Raw genomic sequence first — 27,047 nt, 5'->3', positions numbered from 1 at the left:
AAAAAAAAACAAAAAAAAAAGAAAACTTTTGCATAACGGTGTGTGTGAGATTCAGTGCCGTACGCAGCGATCCGCCGGTGGAATGCTGTGTTATACACTACGCTCCTGTGAGCCCCGAAGATCCAACTGAAAACAATGGGCAAGCAGTTCGGGGGAGACCTCGCCCATGGCTGTGATGGGAAATAAATGGCTCATGTGAAGATCTGCATACAAAAGAAGTTCACATTCCCGCGAGTTTTGGACGGCCAACGCCCAAACCTCGCGCGAGCTAGTCGGCCGAGTGTGTGCCGCCCGATCGGTCGGACGACCACGTCCTGCAGCTCTCGGTTATTTCTTGCCCTGCACATTCTGCTCACACGTGTGCGCCAGCCAGCCTGCAGCTACACCAGCCCACCAGCAGGGGAGCCCGTGCGCCGCGCACTCCGGACAATGGCGGCCGTCTATCGTCTCTGATATTGCATCACTTTGCTGTGTACGTGGTCGGGATGGAGGAAGGCGAGCAGTGTGCAGAGCTCAGGTGGGTGACGGGGGCGGCGGACTGCTGACGGGGCAGCTAACGTAGATTTCGGTAATAACCGCGACTTGTGAAGGCGCCAGGCGCGGCTCTCCTGCCGCACTCAGCGGGGATACTAGGCCAGATACGTCGTATGCCCTTCTGCGGGATACCTGCGGCTATATACCGTTTATTGTCCTCTGTTATCAGCCTTTGTTGTGTGCCCATTGCTTTGCTTTTCCCAGCAGTCTAGAAACTCCCCCGTCCCTCCTCGCATCGCCCCCTCTGGCGACCTTCCCGTAGCCGCAGTACAGTGGCGGCTCGCACACAATGGAGCACGCTACACTGTAGATGAGACTGAGGGCGCCCCGTCCGAGCGGTGTCCCCGGGGTGAGCCCGGCCGCCGCATTCGGCAGTAGTGCTGCTAGTAGTGGTGACTGTGCAGGCGGCTCAGGATGAGTCAGCGCGGCGCGCGGTCATGCTCAGACATGTGCGCGGATCTAGTCCCGACATGTCCGGGGCTCCTAGTTAAAGGGACGCAGCGCCGCGCTGCCGGTCTTTGTCGTGGAGCTCCGCTCCTGCTCACAGCTCTCTACCTCTCCTATTTATTCTAGGTAAGGACCTGTTATTAATCTCCCTGTTCTCTCTACAGCCCGGCGCTGCTGTCTTCTGTATAGCTGGCTTTATAATCTGCTCGTCTATATGGTGTCATCTCTTATGTCTCCCCATCATTGTACTGTTCTCTCTCTGCAGGCAAGCGTGCAATATGAATGGACCCCCATCCCCTACAGATTGTGTAGAGCGATCTGCGGCCACAGAGAAAGAGATGCTGGTGAGTTTAAAATATACCATCCCTGACTTTGCAAGCAGAAATTAGTAAATCTGACAGTGTTGCCCCATTTTTTGGCAGTAGGCGGCAACTCCACCTGTGTATCTGATTATTCTGTACAGAAGATCTACTAAAGACATCATTTTATTGGAAGTATTCCCGTCTTGTGATTTTTATGGCAGATCCACAGGATTTTCCATACAAGTCTGCTGGGTGTAGATTCTACCTCCCGGGAGCTGTAACTGTCTGCTGGCTGAATGCTCTGTAATGCCCGTAGAAGTCAATGGGAGTAATGCAGACTGTGGCAGCTGTTTCTGTAAAGGCAGCTTCACACGAGCATAATTTGCTGCGTGGTGCGCATATTTGATAGTCACGATCACTATGCATGATCTATGGATGCGTGCATTATAGAACATGCTGCGATCTCTATTGCATGCATATTCTGTGCAGTGTGTGTGTGTGGCAACATGGGAGCCTATGGCAGATTGGTACAGCGTATCGCACACACAATCTGCCTGCGCAATACGCAGTCGCCACACATTACCCTAACTGAGGAGCAGTGAAACCTGCTTGGCTGTTTCCATGAGTCCTGATCACCCCCAACCACCTAATGCAGGGGCACCAGAAATAGGCGAAACCTGCACCTACCAGAGGTACTATTCTACCTTGTCTCCACTGGAAGCTAAGGTCTGACCTGGCTTAGCTGGAGTTAACACCCTCTGTCAAGCTCCTAGCCTCCGATTGGCAGTTTGTGCGAAGGCTTGGGTTGTGGTCAGAATGACCACAGCACAGCGCCAGGGACAGTCTCATCCACAGCATCGGGGTGCACAGGGACAGTGTCATCCACAGCGGCGGAGACCTGCGATTTTCGGGGTTTCGCCTCCCGGGTCCTGTAATCGTGGGTGCATTGCGAGGCTGCCATCTCTGTCCCCGTGCCCTGCTGGGTGTCCACAATCTCTGCTCCAGTGTCTCTCATGGCCGCTGTCACGCCCAGCGGCTCCCACATGTGTTGTGATGCCGTCTGTGTAGCCAGCCGCCCAGTCCCCATCCCCCGCCGGCTGTCAGAACTCTGTCTTCACCCTCCGTCCAGGTAGCCTGTTGCCAGACACAACTGGTGAGTCTCACCATCGCCCTCCACTGTGTGCTGCTAGTGTTCCCAGCCAATCGGCAGCTAGGGGCCTGACAAGGTTGTTCCCTCCTGTTAAGTGCTCTCACACCCCTGACTTCCGGTGTCGACAAGGTACAACAGTACCCCTACCAGACATGCATGCTACATCCTGGGATTACCCCTTTAACAGAAATGCTCCATTTATGAGTGGAACATAGGAGGGTTTAAAGGGGCGTGCAGTTTATGATTCATGAAGTTATTCAGCTCTACATGTATTTCCAGTTCTGCTCGCATACCTTTCTTACACCTCTGCAGCGTCTCCTATCATTAGGGTAGACTAGTGTGATTCAGTCCTGAATGTGTCCTCCATGTGACACAAATGTATCGGTTGGCTCTTGGCACTCGGATAACAACAAACAGGCACTACCTGAATAATTACTGCGCTATTAACACAATCTGTTTTTATGGTTATTGCTTTAACTTTTTCACTGTCTATTTACTTGTATAACACGGCTGTCAGTTTCTGGCTAATGTTAATTAACTTAAAAATAAAAACAAACAAAAAAAACTGTCTCCAAGTGATGTTAACCCATTTAGTGACGCTCATATGACTTTACAGTGGCCACTAATGGGCTATCTTCTGAGGCATGCACCTTTTATATGGTGCTGCATCGGAGGCCTGGCACTGGTGTGCTGGGTATAACAGGAGCCCAGCTGTCAAGTCAGCTAGGCTCCTGCAAGAACTGCCCGGATTGGGGCTAGCTGTCATTCAGGCGGTTTAAGCCCTTGGTCATTGCAGCCACCGCATCTAAAGGGGCTGACGAGTGAATGGGCTCCCTTTGGAACCATGAGGTTCTGATAAGTTGCTATGGCCTCCTGGTCAGTTATGTATGGCAGCCTAGGAGTCCATGCCAGAAGCAGGTACTGATAGGTCTGTAGAACATATGGTAATACTGAAGCATTGCCATGTATTCTGTCACTAATAAATGTTGATGAAGTTCAAGTCCTATAATGGGCCAAAAGTAACGTGTGTGGAATTAAGGCCACAGGACGTAAGTTTACGCCTGGCTAGGGGGCACTTTATGTAACAGAGCGTAAATGTCCTGCGTATGCTTAACGCTGTTATTTTTTATAAAGAATTCCCCCACCCCCCAAAAAAAATGTATTAAAAGTTGTGCTATACATTTTATATGTACCTCAAAAATGATACCAATAACATCTACCCTTCGCCATCCAATAAATAAGCCCTCATACGGCCGTTTCGACAGAAAAATAAAGTTATGGATTTTAAAAGTGCAGATGAAAATCTCCAAAAAGTGACTGCACCTTTAGGACCAAAATAGGCCATGTCTTTAAGGGGTTAATAAGGCTGATAGCTGCCGTGGAGGATCACTGAGTTTCTCCCATAGTTTTCAATAGGAGACATCGCATCACGCGACATGCTCTATTTTGGTGCACATTTGTGCAATTGCACAACTTTGTGGGGAAATTTTAAAAAATGGGGACTGAATGGGCTGCAGAGTCTTTTAAATTATGGTGCGGATGGGGTGTATCCTTCGCCGATGTGAACGGTCCCCACAGTGCAGAAAGTACAGTAAAATGTTGATACGCACCGCATAGCGCGACCTTCTTTGCACATTGTGTGTGTCTTTGCACGTATTCTTGTCTGAAGCCGCTATTGCATGAAGTCTCTCCACTATAATCGGCCACATGGACGCCTCAGTTCAATCATTCACACCTGCGTTAAGGACTCCGGTTACAATTCTGTTTCCCTGTTCCATTTTTGGGGCAGAAAAACTGAACTAAAACGGAAATGAACGTTTGTTTTTTTTTCCTCCATTGATTTCAATTGGTTTTCAAATAAACAGAAAGCTATTGGAAAGCTCTCAGTTCGCTCCCTTCTGTGAAGTTTCTGGTTTGTGCCCAGAAAGCAGTAGTGCAGCTGAGTTTCATCACCTGATATCTCACTCGACCGTGTCAAATTGGCCTAAGGGTATGTTCACACGTAGCGGAATTGAAGCAGATTTTTTTCCCTAGTGAAAAATCTGCATCATTGTATTTTGATGTGGATCTGCTGCAGAGACTCATAAAAATTAAAATATTATATATATATTTCTATATCTCCGTTCAGATTTTGGTGGGGATCCTCACTATGCTACATGTGAACATACCCTAATAGTAAAACTTGCTTTGTTGCCCATAGCAACCAATTACAGCACAGCTTCTCTTTTAGGCCTCATGTCCACGGGGAAAATCAGATCCGCTGCAGATTCTCAATGGAGAATCTGCAGCGGGTCCCTCCTGCCCCGCGGACATGAGCGCCGAAAATAACAATTTAAAAGCATTTACCTATCCGGCGCGGGCGGGGAAGGTCAGCTGTTCCTCACGGCCGGATCTTCATTTTCGGCCGGCGGATGAATTCCTGACGCCGGCGGCACGTCGTCGACGTGCCGCGCGCATGCGCCGGGCACATCCGCCGAGCCGAAGCAAGGAAGATGTGGCCGTGAGGAAGAGGAGACCTTCCCGGTCCGCTACGGATGGTAAATACTTTAAATTCCTATTTTAGGTCTCCTGCGGATCCGGACGGCTTCCATAGGCTTCAATAGAAGCCCGCGGGAGCCGTCCCCGCGGGAGACCCGCACGAAAATGGAGCATGTTCCAGATTTTTTCATGGTCCTTTTTTTTTTTAAATCCCTTTTATTGACGATCCGCGGGTATTTATCTACCCGCGGGTGGTCAATGCATCCCTATGGGATGCGGATCCGCATGCGGGAGATCCGCTGCGGATCTTAAATCATATTTTGCCCGTGGACATGAGCCCTTAATATACTTCAATGTTAAAATGACAGCAGAGCTGTGATTGGTTGCTATGGGCAACAGACTGTTTTATCATTACACAGGTTTGTTAAATGAGGCCCTAAATTCTTTTACCTGGTGCGAATTATATTCCATCATTTTATCACATTGACTGAAATCTGGGAGGTTTGATTGGAACATGAATGGTATATTATGCCAGGTAGATATATGTATATGCAGTACATGCACTTACTGTATACTTCATGACCCTTCGCTGGGCCTTTCCCTGGTCTCCGCAGCACACTGCCCCGTTCAGATGGCGACATGCAGTTTGCGCCAGGCGTTTTCGATGTAGAAACTGTTGGCACCTCTCTGGCTCTGTCCCAGTATTTTACAGTAGTTGGTAAAAGGCATAGGTGGCATCCCTTATGGCTCAGTGTGGTGGCCCGCTGGGTGTTTATTCTTCAACACCGAATTAACTTTCAAGCAATTTATTTTTCCGTTTGGTGTTTATTGTGCATTAGCGGTTTAATATGGATTAGGATGCCTGAGGTATTTCCATTCACTTTGTGCATATATATTTTTACATATAGTCTGACTTGGCATATATGAAATGGAAGTATTACTCCATATAGGGATTTGCATATGACCCTTTGGTTTATTTGATATACTTTGGGATGTAGTTTGTTCCTTCTGCAGAATTTCCTCTGCTTTTAATCTTATTGTGATGTATATTTTTCAATTATTTGGGGTTTTTCACCTTTTTCTTTGGTTGTGTAATTAGACCAGGGCCCATGCATGTTACCCACTGGGCATCGTACTGTTACCTCCAACTATACCGCCCAGCACACAGTTGTATCTCTCCATGACCGGTGTCAGATCGGAAGAGAGTAATATTGGACAGACGCTTGACATTTGGCATTGTTTGTTCATATGTAACGTTTTTATTTTTCAGGTAAAACCAAATTCTCCTCTTCTAGATCTGTTAAAATCTGCTGGTGCCGAGAAGGAAACCTTCACCATGAAAGAGGTGGGCATTTGAGAATCCTGACTTGTAAATGATTTTACTATGTAAAGAGTGCGTTTTCCATGGTCTCCTTTTATCGTGTAGTTCATTACAATGTCTTCGTACTTGCGCTATAGGTTATTTACCATCTTGGTCAGTACATTATGGCCAAGCAGTTGTATGACGAGAAGCAACAGCATATTGTCCACTGCTCTAATGATCCTCTTGGAGAACTATTTGGGGTACAGAACTTCTCTGTAAAAGAACCCAGGTAACTGATGTCTAACAATATTTTTGTATAACTTTATAGAAAAGATATTTTTTCAGTCTGTAGAATTAGATTTACCCCAATAGTAAGACAGGGGACTTGTTTCCTTACTTTACAAAACAAACCAAAACATTTTTTCACTTTTAACATTTACTAAGATCTCCGCTGCCTTCTTCTGAGACTTGTAAATTGAGCTCGAAGTGTTAATTAAAATAAAATCAGTTGATATCTGGAATGTAGGCAAAGTCATTTTACACTGTTTTCTCTTGTTTCCTTTTCATTTCTTCTTGTACATAAATTCCAAATATTTTAAAGTGACCTTCTGGTTTTAGTAGGGGGTATATTACCTACAGTTGCTCTTTTCTGCCATCCCTCTGATTTTCCAATTCCAGGTCCCCTTTTTGGTCATCCAAGGTGGCCAACATAATCTTCAGCCTATCTAATCCCATAATGCTTGGCAGCGTTAACTACCAATGCACTTTACCTATTTCCTGATTACTCTGATTGGCCAGAGCTGCTCACATGATAAGCACTGGCCAATTGGAGAATATTGCACAGTGTGTGTTAGGTAGTTAAAAAAATATCTGAAGACATCTTGGAAGGCTGAAAACAGGGCCCAGACCTGGAAGATCATAGGGGCAGCAGTGATCAGCAGGTAATAAACCCCCTCCTGTCCTGGGACAGAAGTTTGTCCCGGAACCAGAGTGCCACTTTTAGTAATTCCATGTTTATTTGATGACTTAATATTCTAGGACTTGAGGTAGTTAGAAGTACAATCAAAGCAACCCAAAGACTCAGATCACCGCTATTGGGCTGTATTGGCTATTGAGATTTATGCAGCTCTGGCCTCAGATCCGTTTCACATGAGTGTATTATAAGCATATTTATGCGCCCATTATGTCCTGACCCAAATGTGCAGTATCATAGGGATTTGTGGTGCTGGGAGTTCAGATCAGGTCACTCATCTGTATTACGGGAGCATACATTTGGTTGATGAAAGTCTATGGGCACTTGTATGTATACTCTTTGGTATACTTTATAATCAGCCTAAACATATGGCTCCTGCACATAGGAATAATTCAGCAACTTTATAAAAAAAAAAAAAAAAAAAAGCTTTCACCCAATGACATTGAGAGGGTAAAATCCACATCCTTATCTCGTAGGTTTACTATACATTATTCAACAACACATCCAGAAGACCTGAGCGAGGCATAACCATATCTAGAGAGCAAGTTGTTTGAGTTTTTAGTATTCCTAATTGCAGGTGATGACACAACCTTACACAGGTATCTAGGGCGTCCTAGATAAAATGATCTAGTTATGTGGCACGGTTGACAATCTTAATGGGTTGCTGCTAATGCAACACTAAATGCTGTTATAAAGTGCATCTGTATGTAAAACATGGTCTCTTTATTCCAGGAGGCTGTATGCTATGATTTCTAAAAATCTGGTAACTGCAGACTCAGAAGGTAAAATTCATATGGAATAAAATCCTTTTTTTTTTTGCATTGTGCTGTTAAAGATGTTCTTTCTCAAATGCTTTCCAAACTCCTGTTCGGTGCGGACATGTAGTTAATGGGAACGGAGGCTTGGGATCCCTTGCTCTGTTGATCGTGCGGGTCCCAGTAAACAGATATTTTTCATCCATGCTATGGATGGATGATGTCATTTGTTGAAAAGCCTCTGTAATGTCTACCTTGGGAGTTCAGCATTACCGCGTAGAGGGACACAGTTATTTAATGAAAAATGGGGCATCTAATAGATTTCTAATTTAAAGAGGTTTATCTCTGTGACTGATCCTCTTTAATGACGCGGCCCCTTTTTCTTTTTCCATTTTCGTTTTTTCCTCCCCCCCCCCCCCCCCCTTCAAAAAAATCATAACGCCTTATTTATCCATTGGCGTCGCTGTATGAAGGCTTGTTTTTTGCAGGACGAGTTGTATTTTTCAATGGTGCTATTTAATGTACCATATAATGTACTGAAAAACTTTAAAAAAAAATCTTAGTGGAGTAAAATGAAGAAAAACAAAACGACATTTCGTCATCTTTTAGTGCGTCTTGCTTCTACGGCGCACAAACGGCAACAAAAGCGACCTGATAACTTTATTCTATGGGTCGGTACGATTACTACGATACCAAACTTGTGTAGGTTTTTTCTTACTATACTCCTTTTTTTTTTTTTTTTTTTTAAACTTTACTTTGAAGTCCCCCTGGGGGACCTTAACATGCGATGCTTTGATCGCTCCTGCAGTATGATGTAATGCTATAGCATTATGTCATACTGCAATTTAACAGGCAGTCTATCAAACCACCCCACGGGGATGGCTTGATAGGCAGTCTGGTAAGACAGCCCTGGGGCCTTTCATTAGGCCCCCGGCTGCCATGACACCTGCGCGGCTCCCCCGATCTCACCGCGGGGGGAGCGTGCAGGACCCCCGGACATCGTTCCGGGGATTTAAATGCCGCTGTCAGAATTGACCGCGGCATTTAAATGGTTAATAGCCGCGATCGGCCAAACGGCCGATAGCAGCTATTGCCCGCGGGAGTCAGCTGTTATAAACAGCTGACGCCCGCACTGTATGAAGAGAGGTTGCCACGCAACCGCTTTTCATACATACCCCGCCGCTCCATGACATACTGGTACGTCATGGAGCGGGATGGGGTTAAAGCAGTTTTCCTACCTCCTGCATTTAGACCAGCTTCACATGGGTGAGGAAGTCGTTTGAGATTTGTGCGTTGCAAGACACACAAATATGAACCCTATTCTTTTGAATGGATTCATACACATGAGCGTTCTTTTTTTTTTTTTTTCTTCTTCCTTTTTCCCCTGCATGGCGCTGCAATCCTATGCGGAAAACAATTCGCAGCATGTTCTATCTAGCTATGAGATCTCGCATCGCAGCCCTATTGTTTTCAGAGGGACCAGAGACAGCAATACGAAAACTTTGCAATCTTGTGACAGCCATGGAAGAGGATTACTTCATCGCCGAAGTGATGCGAGGCTGTTTTCACGTGAAAATTCCTCGGATCGAGGGGCCTTTCACATGATGAGGAGTGTGATATGGGGGCGGGATTCATGGCCCCATATCACACTCGCCTGTGTAAAAATAGCCTTAGGCTACCTGGTGATAGAATATTGGTGTCAGTGCTTCTTGTATGTAATAGCAATATTTATGAATATATGAGGTTCTTGGCTACGTTTTGATAACCTTATATATGCCATTATCCACTTCGCAGTAACCCATATGGGTGCTGTATGTTTGCAGTCACCATATGGTACTGCACCTGGTTCTGTAGGGACCTACTAAAAAAGGTCACAGTGAAGTGGCTAGTAGTTACATTTTGATCAAGTTGTATAAACCTAAGAACCTCATGTTTATAAACACTGCTGAGAAGCGATAGAGCACTGTACAATGTTTGGATGCGCATCTATATCTTTCTAGTTCTGGCTCAACCTTGGTTAATTTGTAGACTGCAATCAGAAATTAATTGGAGTCGGACCAACTTTTACTAAGTTTTCACACCGGTTTGCTCTTGACTTCTGGCATATGTACAGGAATTGGATAAATGCCTGATCAGTGGGTGAGGGGGCACCACTGCGCCTCCCCAGAGCCCTAAAATGGGACTGAGTGGCATGCCGTTTCAGCTTCTATTACCTGTTTTCCAGCTCATTTTATGGGTGCCGTAATACTAAATTTTCCCTTCCCACATCTGCACTATTTGTTCTATTTTGAAAACTGAAATCAAATGGGAAAAAATATATATTATCATTTTTTTTATTTTTTTTTTGAAAACCCGTTTAAATCAATGGGGGAAAAATCTGAATGTTTAATTCAGTTTGATTTCTGTTTTTGGAGCAGAGAAATTAAAATCCATAACGTAGTGTGAATTAGCCTTTACATATATACCAGCATTAAAAGAGTAATTCCAATAAAATAAAGTTATCCTCTATGCTGCGGACAGAGAATAACTAGCTGGTCGTAGGGGTCTGACCACTGGAACACCCACCAATCACCAGAATGGAATGGGCAGCATGCATGCTTGGCCACTGCTCCATTTCAGCAAGTGTTCGTACTCCTTCTCTCCAGCGCTGCCATTGAAACCAATAGAGTTGGCCGAGCATGCATGCTGATGTTCTATTCATTTGCTAGGCTCTCCTGTTCTGTCAATTTTGTGGGTGTCCAAGCAGTCAGAGCCCACATATCAGCAAGCTATCTTATATCCTGTGCATAGGGAATTACGTTCTTGGCAGCATACCCCTTTAACACTTATACTACTTTATACAGTTTACTTTTCGAGTGTGATTTGCTATTTACTAACTGCTTTAAAATGTTTTCTTGCAGGTTGCCATGTAGATACTTTTGAGAAAGAAGCAAGTAGTGTTTCACAGACCGTGAGCTCTGCACAGGTAAAACTACTACTGCAAATGACTAATTTTTTTTTTTTTGTGATATATTAAAACTTAATTGACATAATTTATTTCTAATTATAGGATTCAGCTGAAGAACTACAGAAGATAACTCCCTCTGCATCGTCCTCTAAGAAAGGCCACAGTGACTCTGGTAACTTGCTTTGTAGTAATCGTATGAGTGTGGCACCAGTGGCAGTTTACAGGTGTGTTATTTATGGAGTATATTATCTTTTTTTGTTTGTTTGTTTTTTTTTTAACTTCGCTTAGAAGAAAATTCATCAAATGGTCAACCATCTGAGCCGCAAAGAAAGAGACATAAGTCAGACAGTGTTTCATTAACCTTTGATGAAAGCCTTTCGTGGTGGGTGATAAGTGGCTTACACTGTGATAGAAGTAGCAGTGATTCAACAGACACCTCTTCTAACACTGTAAGTAAGGCTACTAGATGATGATGTTGTAACCAATTAGTTTAATATTGTTTAATCAGCGCTGCTAGAGGAAATGCAGGAGGCTGACATAGAAATAACAGCGGATACTATATTTGGGGTTTTCTTTTGTAAGCTGGAATATAGAATCTACTGTTACTCAAGGTAAGATTTGACTTTTGAAGTTCAACAGTTACTGAGATTAAAAATGGTGATGCCAGATGTACCCCATTCACATGACTGTTAATCATCCAGACTTCACGACGGTCCCCAAAAAACTTTTTCAGGAACTAGTATATTTTAGATGGGACCGTTGTCGAGCACTTAAATGCCTGACAGTTGTCCCAACGATCATTCTTCCTGTGCTTTCACACTTGAGCAATAATTGTTCAGTAAATGAGCAGAGCAGCCGGAGATTGCTTTTGGCCACACACCTCCATTTACAGTAAACAGGCAGTCATTCGTAGATAAGCAATTGCCGGTTTACACAGGCGGATCGTCATGTGAATTTTATGCTTGCACAAATTTTAACAAGAATTGAATGCAGCATGTCCATTTTTGTTTTGCTGATTTTTTTCACTCCAGATTTCACTATTTCCAGCTCAGCAGGCTGAATTCCACCTGTTGCACAAAATCCAATGTAAAGACAGCACAGGTATCCTATGTTTATAGATGCACATCTCCAAAAAAAAAAAAAAAATCTGACTAAATGTCAAATACAGTCAATAATGTAGAAATATTTGCAGAGACAGCACATCTGTGTAAGGCCAGGCTTGCAAGAGTGTATACTTGCCTAGCAGACTCGGTCCAGGTCCCTCCCATGTGCTCTCCGGAGCACCTACGCTCTTCTTGCAGTTCTCGGTGCCCACAGAAGATCGCTTCCTGGTTACAGGATTTATAAATCCCACCTCCAGGAAGCGATAGCTGATTAATTCCTGAGCACTGCATTGATTGGCTGAGCAGCGGTCTAAGAACCAAACAAAGCCATCACGTTGTGGAGAAGGGATTTATGAATTGGCTGAGCTGCGGCGTTGATTGGCCAATTCCTAAATCCAGCCTCCACAATGCGATGGCTGTGATTGGCTGAGAAGCGCTCGAGAACCAGTCAGCCATCGCTTCCTGGAGGTTGGATTTGTGAATCCCGTAACCAGGAAGTGATCTTTTGTGGGCAGCCGAGGACTGTAAGAAGCACATTGATGGGCAGCGGGAGGGACCTGGCCCGAGCCTGCTAGGTAATACATTCCTTTATTTATTTATTTTATTTATTTATTTATTTTTTAATGTAATGCAGGTAGGGCTTATATTTCAAGCTTCCCCTAAAAAATCAGGGTGGGGCTTATTTTCAGGGAAGACGGCTATATACCTGTAATGCCTGTCCTGTCTTAACATTGTATTTTGTGTAACTTGGATCTCAGCCTTTAAAATTCACAGGTATAATCCTCAGCATTTTTGCCCCCCCCCCCCCATGGTTGTACCCTTATGTTAATAGCCATAAAAAGGAATTTCAATATATTCAACAAACCCTTTTTAATCTCTGTATAATGTGAGGTCATGCAGCCGTCTGCATTATTTAAATTGCTCATTATTTTGACACAGAAGTGCAGACCTAGGTCACAGCTGGGAGGTGAGTGTAGTTATATCACATTTAAGGGTGCTTTCACATGGCTGGAATTCATCTGCACCCAGATTACATGCCATATAGCTCTATGGATTTTGATTAGGAATTGAGATGTCTTAAATCTGCCTGCAATTCCACAGCAAAATCGTTAGTGAGACTTGTGTGTTTCGCTGCGGAATTAGCTGCAGATTTGGATGTGGAATGCACAATAATTCCGTCCCTTGTGAAAGCGCCCTTAGGCAATCCTTTGAAGGACACCAAGTGGTAGCAGCAGGAATTAGAGATACTCTGATGTCAGCTGTTATCATTGCTGACCGTCACATCTGAAAGGCTAGCGACATTTAAATGGCTTAACAGAGGGATGCAGCTTCTTGTGTCTCCCAAATGCAAAAAAAAGCTGTTAAAAGGTAAAATAAAAGCTTTTACTTGAGCAAGTGTTCTATCATTTTAAGATAATTTGCCTACATGGAATGCACTCTTCTGCAGTTAGTTGTTCTGTATTAATCAATTTTTTTTTATGGTAAGTCCTAAATCCTATTAACAGGTTGAATGATTTGTAATAAATGGTGCTCAAAAGTCATTAAATAAAGTTCTACCACTGAGGTTTTGTCTTGAATTATGCATGTGTAACTCATTTGGATGCACTAAAACCACAGAATTGGTGTAGACATGCTGGTAAGTGAAACACGAATTATTAGAACTTACTTTTGTAAGTACCAGCTAAGTAAAAACAGCCAATTTTGAAGAAGACTGCAGGCCAGCATTATCCACACACAGTTTAAGACCAAAACTAGAGAAGTACTTTAAATTGTAAAAAGGATTACGGTACGGGTCATTCAAATCATGTTGTGTATATATTTTTTTTCCTGTTTCCTTTAGGACCATGAGGCACGCTCAGTAAGTAACTCCGATTGGTCTGATCCAGATTCTGATTCGGATCAGTTTAGTGTGGAGTTTGAGGTTGAATCAGTATATTCAGAAGATTATAGCCCTAGTGGAGGTGAAGAAAGTATCACAGATGATGATGAGGTAAGACTATTTCTTTTGGCCTCTTTTTGAAGGCCTGCCGTGTCAAAAATACAATATAATGCAATACTTCAGTGTATGCATTCAAGTGATCGCAAGTTCCAGTCCCTTATGGGAAAGAAAAAAGGCTTCTTTTTGATTTATGCTTTTTTTTTTTAATCGTTTTTTTAAATGTACCATATAGTTTTCTTAAGCATGGGTATCACTGGTTGGTCCTGTGCTTACTGTAGTTGAAAGTACTGTATAATCTTTTTGTATAGCCCTCAAGAGAGCTGACAGTCATGCAACATAAAGGGTTTTTCCGTGGAAAATACTATCCTCTGGATATGTCATGAGTAGTTGATCGGCTGGGGTCCGTCGCTCTTTACCCTGTCAATCGGCTGAGCGGGCACATGCTGTTGGCGCCGTAAATACAGAGGTCTGAGCTGAAGCAGCGGAAGTCTCCGCTCCAACCTCTGTGTAGTGGTCGGCGTTTCTAAATGCAGGCACAGCTCGCCTTGATTTCATTGAAGAAAGACAAAAAATTCTGAAAGAAAGTAGAGGAGTAAGAGACACAGATTACAAACTAAAAAATTGTTTTTATATAAATGCAAAGGGCATGGGAAACCAACAAGGAGAATTGGAGCTCCTAATATAGGAAGAGAAATATGATGTCATAGGCATCACGAAAACTTGGTGGGATGACACACATGATTGGAATACAAGGCTTACAACCTTTTTATAAGAAACAGACCTAATAAAAGAGGAGGTATTGTGTTGTATGTTAGGAAAACATTCATCTCCACAGAGATTTAAGCTTCAGAGCATGGGAGTTCTATAGAAACTATTTGGGTAAAAATACAAGGAGAGAACAACAGAAAGGACACTATTGTAGGCGTTTACTATAGGCCACATGGACAAGCAGAAGATATGGATGAACTCTTTCTACATCAGATGGCCAAATTCTCAAAAAAGCATGACACAGTGATCATGGGAGATTTTAACTATCCAGACATTTGTTGGGAATCTCTCCCAGGTAAAAGTAATGGGTCCTACAAATTCTTATCTGCTTTTGCCGACAACTTTTTCTTCAAGAAAGTAGAAGAGAAAACAAAGGGATCTGCTATCTTGGAACTAATTCTTACCAACAGGGAGGGAATGGTTGAGGATGTAAGGGTGTCTGGGACCTTAGGAGGCAGTGATCATACTATCCTCGAATTTTGGATAACAAGGCAACGAAGACCTGAGAAGACTCAGACCTCAAGGTTAAATTTCAGAAAAACAGATTTTAATGAACTCCGAGTAGGGAGGATCCAATGGCTGGATGTTCTTAAGGACAGAAATGTCTAAGAAGGTTGGGAAATATTGCGCAATGAAATTCTCAAAGTAGAATCGTTAACAATCCCTAAAAGAAGAAAGAATGGTAAGTTATTTAAAGAAACCAGGATGGATGAACGCAGAACTTATTTTTCTATCTTTTTAGCATGTATTTTTCAAATGGAGAGATGGGGGCATATCTAAAGAAGAAAATAATGTAGTCTGCAAAAATTGTAGGACAAGTGTCAGAAAAGTGAACGCTTGCAAGAGAGCAAAAGCAATATGATTTGGGGGGTATTTCAAAAGCAAAAGAAATGTCAGATGCTATAGGATGTTTACAGGATAAAAATGTTGAATTGGTTAAAAAAAATGATGTTGAGAAGGCCAAACTTTTAAATTCCTATTTCGTATCTGTTTTCTCTCAGAAAGTAGATGTAACATGAACTGATCATCCCTGTGCTATTGAAGGAATAAATGAATCCAAGCTATTTATCACACACTTGGCTAATTTAAATGAATTCAAGTCTCCAGGTCCAGATGAATTGCATCCTAGGATACTGAAGAAAGCAGCAGAGGTAATTGCTGAACCACTCGCCATAATCTTTGAAAATTTCTGGAGAATAGGAGAAGGTCCAGAAGATTGGAGAAGAGCAAATATTGTCCCCATCTTCAAAAAAGGGAAGAAGGTGGGCCCAGGAAACTACAGTCCTGTGAGCATGATACTGGGAAAGGTCTTTGAACAAATTATTAAACAGTATGTATACAAGTACTTGGATGAGAATGGTGTAATGAGCCAGAGACATCATGTGTTTGTAACAAGCAAGTTATGCCAGACAAATTTAATTTCTCTCTGTGATGGAATCACCGCCTGGTTTGATCAGGGAAAGGCCATAGATATGCTATATCTTGACTTTAGTAAAGCATTTAACAAAGTTTCTCATACCATCCTTATTTTTAAAAAATTACCCAATATGGTATCGACAAGGCAACTGTTGGGCGGATTTACAATTGGCTGAGTTACCATACTCGGAGTGGTCATAAATGGCTGTACATCAAAATTGGAAGAATGTCTCAGGTGGGGTACCACAAGGCTCTGTCCTGGGCCCAGTGGTGTTAAACATTTTTATAAATTATTTAGAGGGGGAAAGTAAAGGAAAACTGATTGTTTGCCGACAACACAAAGCTAGGAGAGATGGCTAACACTGGAGAAGAGGGTTCAAAAAGATCTGGACAAGCTTGAATAGTGGGCGGTGACTAAAGAATGGTATTTAACAATGAGAAATGCAAAGTTCTGCATCTGGGCAAAAAAAATGAAGGAAAAAAAAAACCGAATGGGAGTATTTGAGCAGCAGCACATAGGAAAAAGACTTGGGTATACTAATAGCTCAGACTGAAGATGAGTCAACAATGTGATGCAGCAGTCAAAAAGGCAAACTGAGTTCTGGATTAAGAGAAGCATAGTGTCTAGATCACGTAAGGTAATTATCCACCTCTACTCTTCCTTGGTCAGACCTCATGTGGAATAATGTGTCCATTTCTGCACACCCCACTTTAAAAAAGACATAGACAAACTGGAGCAAGTTCAGAGAAGTTACCAAGATGGTGAGCGGTCTGCAAATCATTGTCCTAGGAGGATCGGTTAAAGGATCTGGGAATGTTTAGCTTGCAAAAAAAGGCTGAGAGGAGACTTTATAGCTGTCTACAAATATCTGAAGGGCTGTCACAGTGCAGAGGGATCAGGCCAATTCTCATCTGTACAAGGAAAGACCAGAAGCAGTGGGATGAAACTGAAAGGGAGGGGACACAAATTAGATATTAGAAAAAAACTTTCTGACCAGTGAGGGTGATGAATGAGTGGAACAGGTTACCACCGGAGGCGGCGAGTTCTCCCTCAATGGAAGTCTTCAAACAAAGGCTGGACAGACATCTGTCTGGGATGATTTAGTGATCCTGCATTGAGCAGGGTGTTGGACCCGATGACCCTGGAGGTCCCTTTCAACTCTACCATTCTATGATTCTTAATATATTTGAAGGCATTGTAATTTGGAGCATAATTTTTTACTGTATTTGTGTATTTCTGTAAATTTCCTCTCTAGATTTGTATGCAGCATTTCCCTCCCTTGCTTTAGGCTGATATAAGCCTAATCTACTTTTAGATTTTTGGGATCTGAAGATGGTCAGAAACATGTGATCTCGCTAAAATTCATTTCAATTAGTGGTCTTCACTCTTCAATCTTTATCATTGCCATCACATTAGTTGAATAGTCTTAAGTTATGCGAATTTTAGTTTTTGGGTGTTTTTTGTTTTATGTAAACAATTTTTTTTTTTCTTTGTGTCTATTAATAGATGTTTTATTTTATATTAAGCCCATTTAACCCCTTAACATCCTATGTCTGAATGACTAAAATCAGTCATGGGTTGACATGGGGAGGGGGGGAAGGGTATGCAGCAGGCTCAGGACACAGGCCTGATAGCAGCTATTAGCTGTTTATTACGGCTAGCAGCCATTGGCAGTGGTGTGATGCACCTTGGTGAGCATTTTTCAATCAACGAGCCCATTGACTTCAATGATCATGTGAGGTTGCAGGGCTACACGTCGATCTTTGTGCCTCAAAGGTCAAGCATTTCACGTAGTTTATTTGTAGTTCTGTTTTGGCCATGTCTTATGATTGACTTTATATACATACTATTCTTTTTTGATAAAACTAATTAGTTATTTTCCTCTTGCTTCAGGTTTATCAGGTGACTATATACGAAGCTGAAGAATCGAGAGACTCTTTTGATGAGGACACTGAAATTTCTGAAGCTGTAAGTATAACTTTGCTGAGCTCACGCAGGTGGAAAATAAAATGCAATTTTTAAATGAAGTAGATTTGCGTTTTGGTTCCATCTGTTTTGCAGGAATCTTGTAATAGAAATATTTTCCTAAATGTTACAGGATTACTGGAAATGTTCACAGTGTGATGAAATGAATCCTCCTATTCCAAGATACTGTAAAAGATGTTGGTCTCTACGTAAAGACTGGCTTCCAGAAATGGAGAATAGCTCCTTGAAAAGAAAAGAGATGGAGGATTCCCTAGAAGATGAAGGCATTGATGTCCCAGATGGCAAAAAAGCAAAACTCTCCGAATCCCAAGAGTCAGTTGTCCCGAAAAAAGATGATGAGGGAATACAAAGCTCTGAATCCCAGGAAACTGAGGACTATTCTCAGCCTTCCACATCCGGAAGCACCACATCTTGTAGTCAGGAGGAGTTCAAGGAAGGTGAACAAGCTCACCAGGAAAGTTCAGAACAGGGTCTTCCACTTTCTAGTGTTGAACCTTGTGTCATCTGCCAGACTAGGCCGAAGAATGGCTGCATTGTCCATGGCAGAACAGGGCATCTCATGGCATGTTTTTCATGTGCAAAAAAGCTGAAGAAGAGGAACAAGCCTTGTCCTGTATGCAGGCAGCCAATTCAGATGATCGTACTAACCTATTTCAGCTAAAAGCCAGGCCAGATCAATAGACACAGCAAGAAAATTTATGAAAGCAAAATAAAACTCCTTAGAATATATAAATGTTAGGTAAGAGACTGAATATGAAATTCTCTTTCGGCTTGAAGGAAACAAAAAATGGCTAATTGAAATTGCCTACTACACTAGCTTATTTAAGCACTTGCACATATGTAAATACTTTAAAATTCTTATAAGGCAGAAGAAAAGTTTATTTTTAATCATTAATATCTGCTCAAATTAAATATACTTTAAGAGTCAATTAGATAATTCTAGCAGTCCCCCCCCCCCCCCTCCCCCCTTCTGTAATTTAACAGTAAGGCCTTCCGTAGACTTCAATATAAAGGCTTAGCTGTGTTTAAAGGGGTTATCCAGGGACATAATTATTGCCAAATATGGTTCAGCCTGCTCTGTTAACAGAAGACATCTTCACATTCCCTGCTTCACCACCGCTTGGTCCCTGCTGATCTTCACTTTCGAGAAGAAAGTATTGATGAAACAACCCCAGGTTACGCAACTGCTGCAGCTAATCGCCTGCTTAAAGGAGATTGGCTGCAATGGTCACATGGCCCTCCTGTCAGTTAGGGCATCGCCAGCTCCCTGCACCTGGAACGACCTGCGGGGATAAGGCAGCGGCAGAACAGTGTTGGGGAAGGCGAGTATGTTGTGTTATGTTACTAGAGCAGCTTGAGCCAATTTTAGCAAACTGTGTGTCCCAGAATAACCCATGTAAGCCCTAGTCTACATATTATTAAATGGACATGTAAAGCACCCTAGTAGGGACCTTATTCTTTCAGATTAAGGGTGCTTTTACATTGGACAACTCTCCCTCCTGTGCCCTAACACAGGAGCAATAGTTGGTCAGTGAATGGAGGCGAAGTGCGCTGGAGATCTCTCCCGCCTGCATTCACTGTGAACAGGCAGTGGTTCATACATGAATGACTGCCTGTTTACACTGAGCGAGAAGTCGCTCATTAGTAGCTTTGTTTCAGTAAATTGAAACAAAGGGACTAAACAATTTATTTTTGGTAAGTTTTCTGCCTGGTCCCGCTTTTACACAGGACGACTATCGGACAAAATCATTAGTTTGAGTGATTTTTCTTTCTTTTTTTTTCCCCCTTTGCCAACAGTTTGCCTGTGTAAAGGTAACCTAAGTAAAGGGGTTTTCTCACAACTTTAAATTTGATTCAAAGCCACTCTGTCCTTCCTGGTGGTTGTTAATCAGAGCATGTTATTTAATGCAGCTAATCACTGGTTACGGAAGGTCATTGCTGTAGCCAGTGATTGGCTGCAGCAGTCACATGTGCTGGTCAGCAGCAAGCAGGAAGGACAGAAGGGCTGTGAAGCAATTTTAAGTTGTGGAACGACCCCTTTAATGAGTTCCTGTCATGTTGGATATGCTCAATGGGCTGTACTCTGTTCCAAGGGCAATCCTTTAATGGCACAGAAATCTTACATTTAAGGGGGACACTCCCAAGCTGTGGGTAGCACAGTATAGTCTGTCACTTACAAAAACAAGTCGTCCTATAGTTATGTTTCTGGAAAATAAGTTATTTGAAAGTGGGAAATGAAAACGAAACAAAGTGGCAAAGGGAAGGAGTTAAAACACGAAATACTCGCTAAATTCTAGGTACATTGGCTATCTGGCTTGTTGAGTTACCATAGTCTTTATTTCATGTATGGTCTTTAGTTTCTTGAGCTTATCCAGTGACGCTGAAGGAGTCTGTCACGTTTTAAGAGGAGTGGGATGTGCCCTTTATCATAAGAGACCTATTCTATACTATCGCATCTCATGAAAAGAACAGCTTTTGCTTTTACAGACTTGCTTTTTTTTTTTTTTTTCATTCATTTTTAAGGCTTGTGCCATTATTAAAACCTCTTAGTGACCACCAGTACGCCATTTTAGTGAGCTCACTAATAAGCTTCAAACCGTCTTACATGCCACAATCAATAGAAATGGCAGCATGTAAGCAAAAAAAAACAAGCTCTAATACAACGAGGTCAACGAATTCTGGCTCTTGGAATGTGACGATGAAAATCGCTTGGTCCTTTAAGCACTTGGCTGGTCACTAAGGGGTTAATGAACATTCTGTTGGCTACATTTGCCACCCTTTAACCAGTTACCTATAACGGCGACCTTTCACGTACACTAGTAAACGGTACGTCCAGGTAACGTGGATGAAATATTCCACAAAGTTTATGAACCTCATTCTGTTTACCCGGGAGATGGTGACCTTTAAACTGGAAGAGGGATTCCTACAGAAGGAAATTATTTGTCTGTCTATATTTTATGTCCTTTTTGTTTTTTGGTTTTTTTTCGAAATACTGAGGTTTTATAGAAAGAAATGCATGTGTGTGTTTCAGTATATACAGGAGTATGCCCAATGTGCAGAATATTACAACCTCTAGTGCCTTACACGTAATATTGCCTGGCTATTGTAGGCTACATGGTGTGACTACGGTGAAGTTAGTGGTGGGCTGCAGCGGATGCCCATCTTGTATACAATAGTGTTATGGCCCGCTCCATTCTAGCTTATGCCTTGAGAATGAGAAATTACCTCAATAACTACTTTTTAAGAAATAAGTGTGTAGTTACTTAAGCCTTTAGCTACATTCACATACCTGTAGCAGTTGACGAATGACTTTTATAAAATGCCCAGTTCACTGAAAAGTCGCACTGTTTCCTGAAACAGTGTTAATATAGTCTTACCCCAATGTCTTTAGGTCCATTTCTGCATTCTTGTATTATTTTTTTTTTTCATTTCCGATATAATCCCTATGTAAGCGCTCCAATAACAGTATGTTCGGAGAGTACCATTTTTCTTTTCAGATATTAGATTTTATAACTGGGTGACATAAAACTTACAAAACAGGCAAAGGAAGTTTCTACAGACTCTAAACAATGCTTGATTGCACAAGATAAGTGTGTTATAATGCAGTGTAAATGGACTTGGCTGCTTACCATCCTGTTGCAGTTTCTTTTTGTGTTACTACCAAGATGCTTTAGATTGGATTACAAATTCTACAATGGTTTTCTTTGTCATCCAGACAATATTATTTGGTAAGACCGTGTGATCGCATGCTTTAATGAAACTTTTAAGCTCTTTTGTCTATTTTTCTTTATGAAATGTTTGTCTTGAAGTACTTTCGCCCTTGTTTTGCTCTCCGTATGTGTTCGCACTTGACGATCGCTGTACAGCATGTATTCAATTTTGATTTTCTTTTTTTAACCTTTTGTGTAAACCTTCTTATTTAATATGTAGCAGTTGAACTGTTCCTATGAAAGCTCGGTTTAATGTCCATCTTTACTTCAATAGCAAATAACCCTTTATAATTGGTGAAGCTGAAAATGTTTGCTTTCTAAATATTGTTCTAATTTAGTAGTATGATTTTATCAATCTTAACATGCACAGTGTGATAAGAATTCTTGTGTGCGGGGGTTGGGTTCAAATTTTACATTTTTCGATTTATTGACGTATTGACAAGTTAGTCAGGTTGCATTCACACTGATTAGGAGAACTACACTGCTTTATTAATATTAAAAAAAGAATCCCAGCAATGGGAGAAAATGTTTCTGTCCCCTTTTGCAGCAGGGTTTATTCGCATTTTAGATGTATATACAGAAGTCTAGATTTTTTTGAACACCATATGAATGCCTCAATTTAAAAAAAGGGGGTTCTAGACTCCAGATAACACTTTTAGTTAGGACTTGAGGCCCATTTACATGTAATGATCACTCAAAATTAGTTCAAATGACTAAAAAAGAGTAATAATCTTTATACATTTGAACGATTTTAAGGTGAACTTAAAATCATTCCTTATCTACTGAGAGGTAAAGCCAAACATGTATCCCTCAGTAGACCACAGGCTGTTATCTCTGTGGGAGTTGGAAGATAACATTGTAATTTGCCTTCAGCTGAGAGCAGAACAATGCATCTGGGTGTGTGTTCACATGCTGAGCTCTGCAAACAACTCCTGGAGGCTCTTTTACATGCAAATGAAGATGGTGGTGTTAATATCCATTAACACTTTATGCAAGTTGCAAAATCTTTCAATCGTTTGAAGATTATCTTTGCGTATAAATGGACCATTTTTATACACAAAAGCAGGATTACAATGTGAGGTATAAAATGGTGCCTTGGCAGCAGAAAATTATATACAGTAGACATAAGGTTTGTATTACAACGTGACAACTTTCTTTTTGTAGAAACCTAGTCTATTAAAAATAGAACACAAAAGTCAAGAGAGAGAAGAAAATATAACATGGTTTGTCCCCCAACATGCATCTCTGTGCTTGTGCACATAGACTTCAAAGAGGGGGATCCCACTCTGTGTGCCAGAATGGAGAACCGCTTTGACGGACCCAGCACACCTATGCATTAGATATATAGCCATTCACTACAATCGGCTAATTGCCACACTGGCTTCTCTTAAAAACATTGAGACCCCTTCTAGCCCCTTTATTCTAGAACATCTTTACACAATATTATTTACCTAAATAGTACTAGTTTATGCTGATTATCTTTCCCTCAACTGTAGCGTAGTACCAGACCCAACTATAGATGAAATTTATAGATCGCTAATGATCTTTTTGATTATTTTAGTTTTCGTGTCTTGTTCCTCAGCAGTTATTTAGAGTAAAGCCGCAATGGTAAGGACTGCTCTTAGTACTTTTTCCTCTTAGCATCTTGTTAATAATTTTTTGCACTGTGAAAAATTGAGTCCTAAGAGTTGATGTGTGCGTTCACGTATAAACCATGTAACTAAAATGCACTGAAAATAACTGTAACATCTATATTTATATATGAAAATTAAAATTATTTAATGTTAAAGTTGTGCCAGTCGTGGTTTCTCATCCCATCCCTCCGAGCTGTCCCCTTGTATGATGAGCTCTCCTCCTGAAAATCCTGGTCAAGCTTACAAATGCTGTAAATGGACACAATACCTATTCAGCACTTTGGTCTGCGTCTCTTCTGCATATGTCCTTATCCTCTACAACGGAGACACTAAACACTTATTAGGTTGCCTTTACAGTCGACTTTCTACCATGTAAAATCGACAGCAAATCTGCAGCGTCTATTGACTTTAGAATTTGTAGTATATTTCAGATACGCTGTGGATTACATGTAGAATTTCTCGGCTCCAAGTGGATGAGGTTATTCAAATCTTGCCCATATGGCTTGTACTGTAAATGCTGCAGAAAATTCACATCCTTTATATCCTGTGTGAAGGCACCAATATAGAGTATATTGTAATAAGGCAGGTCAATGGTGCATTTTCGGTATGGCAAATCTGTACCACTTATCTAAGTTTTTTTTACCATTTTTAATGAAAGGACTTTGCAAATATGGTACATTTCCTTGATAACACAACATTTCTCAGGGGGCCACAGTAAAATATTCTGTACAGCTGATCAGTTGAATGTTGACATTCGCAACATCATTTACATGGCAAATAAAATCAGGAAAGCAACCATCAAAACAAACCAATAGCTTCAGACAGGGCAAATCCTAAGATGGCGTATGAGAAGAGCTGCTGTTTCAAGGAAGGATTTCTGGAATAACCAACGATGAGGCTACCAAAAACCGTTCCAATACCAGCACCAGAGCCAGCTACACCAGCTGTGTCAATGTTCCCGGCTGATCGCACTGGTTTGGGATTCCCTCAGTACCAACTGGGTGCAGGGGTTGTGTCCCCCATTAAGAAGTGCGCTCCCCTCTCTAGTTCGACCCTCTGGCCGAGACAGGACTGTTGCAGAGATTGGTCTGTACAGAGCTCTGGACCCAGCACGGATCATAGAAGGGGTAGACACGAACTTGGCGCAGGCATACATGTCTCCTGAGGGCTTTGCTGCGGCGGGGAGTCAGTCAGTCAGCAGTCTCAGTCCCCTCGGCACCAGGGGTCAAACTGAACGCAGGACCAATCTGCACCATTTATGGTCGCAGCAAACTGATTTCAATTTAAGGGTTATCTGACTTTTTTATTAAATTTTAGAGCAGCTGCCGTAGGTATAAAACATGAAAAGTAGTGCTCTCCTTATGTTTACCTTGGCGATCCACCAATAGTCTCTTGGGCAGCAGTGAGACGTCGTACTGCTCATGTCTACTGCAGTCAACCAGTGGCCACATGCTGTACTCCCAGTATCGTGGCTTCCACTGCTGAGCGGTGTGGCCAGTAGTAGGGCATGTGACTAAATTGGCTGCAGTAGTCACATCCAGGCCATTTGTAAATCAGTAGAAGTGGGGTTTTTTTGTTTTAAGTTGGTCAACCCCTTTTGGGGCTCACTCATATGGGTGTTTGTTGCCCACATATTTTTCACATGCATATTATGTGCTACTAAAAACTTATTGAGTTCTCTTGAACCACTCACACCTGTGATTTTTCTCGCACGTCTTACACGTGTGGAAACGCAGCATGTCCTATATAGGCTATAGGGATTTAACATGCCGATAATATGCATGTACAGGATGTTGAAGACCTGTGTATGTACAGATAAGGAATATTGTTTAGATAAACCAATCTAACTGCCCTTTCAGACAACATTTTTGATTCTGCTGCAATCATAGATAATTATTGGCCCCCCTATACTCTCCAGGTGTTCCCTTAGGCCGGTCTCACATGGACTGGTTGATTTCCGCACATAGGAGCCTACAGCGGAATCTGATTCTCACCTAAGCTGGCGACCCTGCGTAACAGTTCATTTAATGTGGATGACCGTGGACGCTTGTCATCAGTCATGTGCAGTGGAGTTGTGTTTTTGTTTTTTTTTTAAATATCTGTCCCGCTCCGTTGCTAGGCTGTGAGTACCTGCATCATCGCCTATCTGCAATGTCCAATATGTCTGTTTTCGCTAGACTAGGAGCCCTTTTGTGAGTAGATCAGATCACACCTTTCCTACACTGGCTATACACAAGATGAATATCGGACGTCTAATGTACACTCATTGTCAGAAACAATCAGGTACCTAGGAGTTGTCAGAATCTAATAAAACTTTACATGTGTGATTTGTAATGTTAATAGAAGTCATTACAATATCGGAGCAAAAGGATAATTTATTGCAGAAAACTGACCCAATTTTTGAAGGGAAGCTCTAGTACTCTGTTCTACCGCCTCTAACTCGGATACAAGAAGTGATACAGGGGGCATGGAGACATAAAGGTTCTGTATGGTATCCTGCAACTTAGTGGTCCACATTTGGTCTGAGCCTCCAGATCGTGTAAACTCATAGGATGTTAAAGTTTTGTCCTAGATGGTCCCATACATGTTCTATTGCTGATAAATCTGATGACCGGACAGGCCACAGAAATGCAGCAATGTTGGAGATATTCATGTACCACCCTTGTGCAGCCGGGCATTATCCTGCTGGAAAATGCCTCTTGGAAACCGCCATGAGAGACAACACATGTGGCTGTAGGAAGTCCTGAATATATTGTTGAGCTGTCATTGTCTCTCGTACCATTACTAGGATTGACTGCCTGTCACATGCGATGGCCCCCGGACCATCACACTAGCAGTGGGGGCAATGTGCCTCTGCACAGCAAAGGCAGGATGGAGGTGCTCACCCCAGGTTTCCAGACACAAACATGTCCGTAGTCAGTGCCCAAAATTAAACCTGGATTTGTTGCTGATGACAAACAAGTTCCACTCCATAGCAGTCCAGTTTTGTCGTTTACAACACCACTGCAAACGGAGGCAAAGATGGGTGGGTGTCAATGGCAGTACACCTAATGGGCATGTGAGACCAATGTCCTTCAGCCAAGCGCCTGGAAATAGTTCCGACAAAGTTAGGGCCTGTAACGATGGTGTCACCTGTCTTTGGATGGTGGACAACGGAACATTTTGAGATGCTCATGCTTGTCTGATAGTCTTTCAGTGGGGTCTTGAGCCTGATTGCCTTGTATGTGTGTCCTCACACATCCACTGGTTCCTACACCTCCTAACAGTCTCTGGTCAGAATGGCCCAGGTGGCAGGTAATTCATCGATCCAGCTTTCAGCATTTCAATATTGCGCCCCTCTCAAAGTCTGTTAACTGAGCGAAATTTCTTCGATTGCATTGTAGAGGCGTCTAGTGGTGGTCAAGCTCTACACAAGCTGAAAAAGAGGTCTCTACACACTAGTATCCTCTGAGAGCCGTTTTATAGGCCAAGGGTGGATCCACTTTTAGGGCCTCAGGTGCCAAGACCATTCATCTAATTGCCACAACTCTAATCATTTGCATATGTACATGCAGAGTTTTGCAGCAAAATGACTACTTCTAGGGGCTTTTTTTTAATGAGT

General features: G+C 42.2%; 1 protein-coding gene and 1 pseudogene across 5 annotated transcripts; one reads left to right on the top strand and one right to left on the bottom strand.

Moving 5' to 3' along the window:
• The first annotated feature begins 395 nt into the window (after positions 1-395).
• Positions 396-23,601, top strand: MDM2 (MDM2 proto-oncogene). 5 transcript variants are annotated; one of them, XM_066591623.1, is made up of 12 exons: positions 396-517; positions 1,247-1,325; positions 6,182-6,256; positions 6,370-6,503; positions 7,920-7,969; positions 10,843-10,907; positions 10,992-11,061; positions 11,178-11,338; positions 13,833-13,982; positions 15,800-15,961; positions 18,010-18,084; positions 18,215-23,601. In XM_066591623.1, exons 1-12 carry the CDS (start codon positions 486-488, stop codon positions 18,761-18,763), a joined length of 1,602 nt encoding a protein of 533 aa, XP_066447720.1. In that variant the 5' UTR covers positions 396-485; the 3' UTR covers positions 18,764-23,601. The 5 variants fall into 5 exon arrangements, with proteins under 5 accessions (XP_066447720.1, XP_066447716.1, XP_066447718.1 ...); XM_066591619.1 differs by having other exon boundaries at positions 420-517; positions 11,181-11,338; XM_066591620.1 differs by lacking the exon at positions 396-517 and adding an exon at positions 845-1,107.
• Positions 23,602-24,229: 628 nt separating this feature from the next.
• Positions 24,230-24,651, bottom strand: LOC136610660 (ATP synthase F(0) complex subunit C3, mitochondrial pseudogene; annotated as a pseudogene).
• Positions 24,652-27,047: the final 2,396 nt, after the last annotated feature.

Source organism: Eleutherodactylus coqui, chromosome 2 (genome assembly GCF_035609145.1).
Source record: "Eleutherodactylus coqui strain aEleCoq1 chromosome 2, aEleCoq1.hap1, whole genome shotgun sequence".
NCBI lineage: Eukaryota > Metazoa > Chordata > Amphibia > Anura > Eleutherodactylidae > Eleutherodactylus > Eleutherodactylus coqui.
The sequence above is the reverse complement of the archived record's forward strand: the minus strand, read 5'-3'. Positions and strand labels throughout refer to the sequence as shown.

Coding starts and splice junctions, on each gene's coding strand:
- MDM2 (XM_066591623.1), top strand. CDS start 486: ATGGAGGAAGGCGAGCAGTGTGCAGAGCTCAG. Junction 6,504..7,919: donor TTCTCTGTAAAAGAACCCAG/GTAACTGATGTC, acceptor TCTTTATTCCAG/GAGGCTGTATGCTATGATTT. Junction 7,970..10,842: donor GGTAACTGCAGACTCAGAAG/GTAAAATTCATA, acceptor GTTTTCTTGCAG/GTTGCCATGTAGATACTTTT.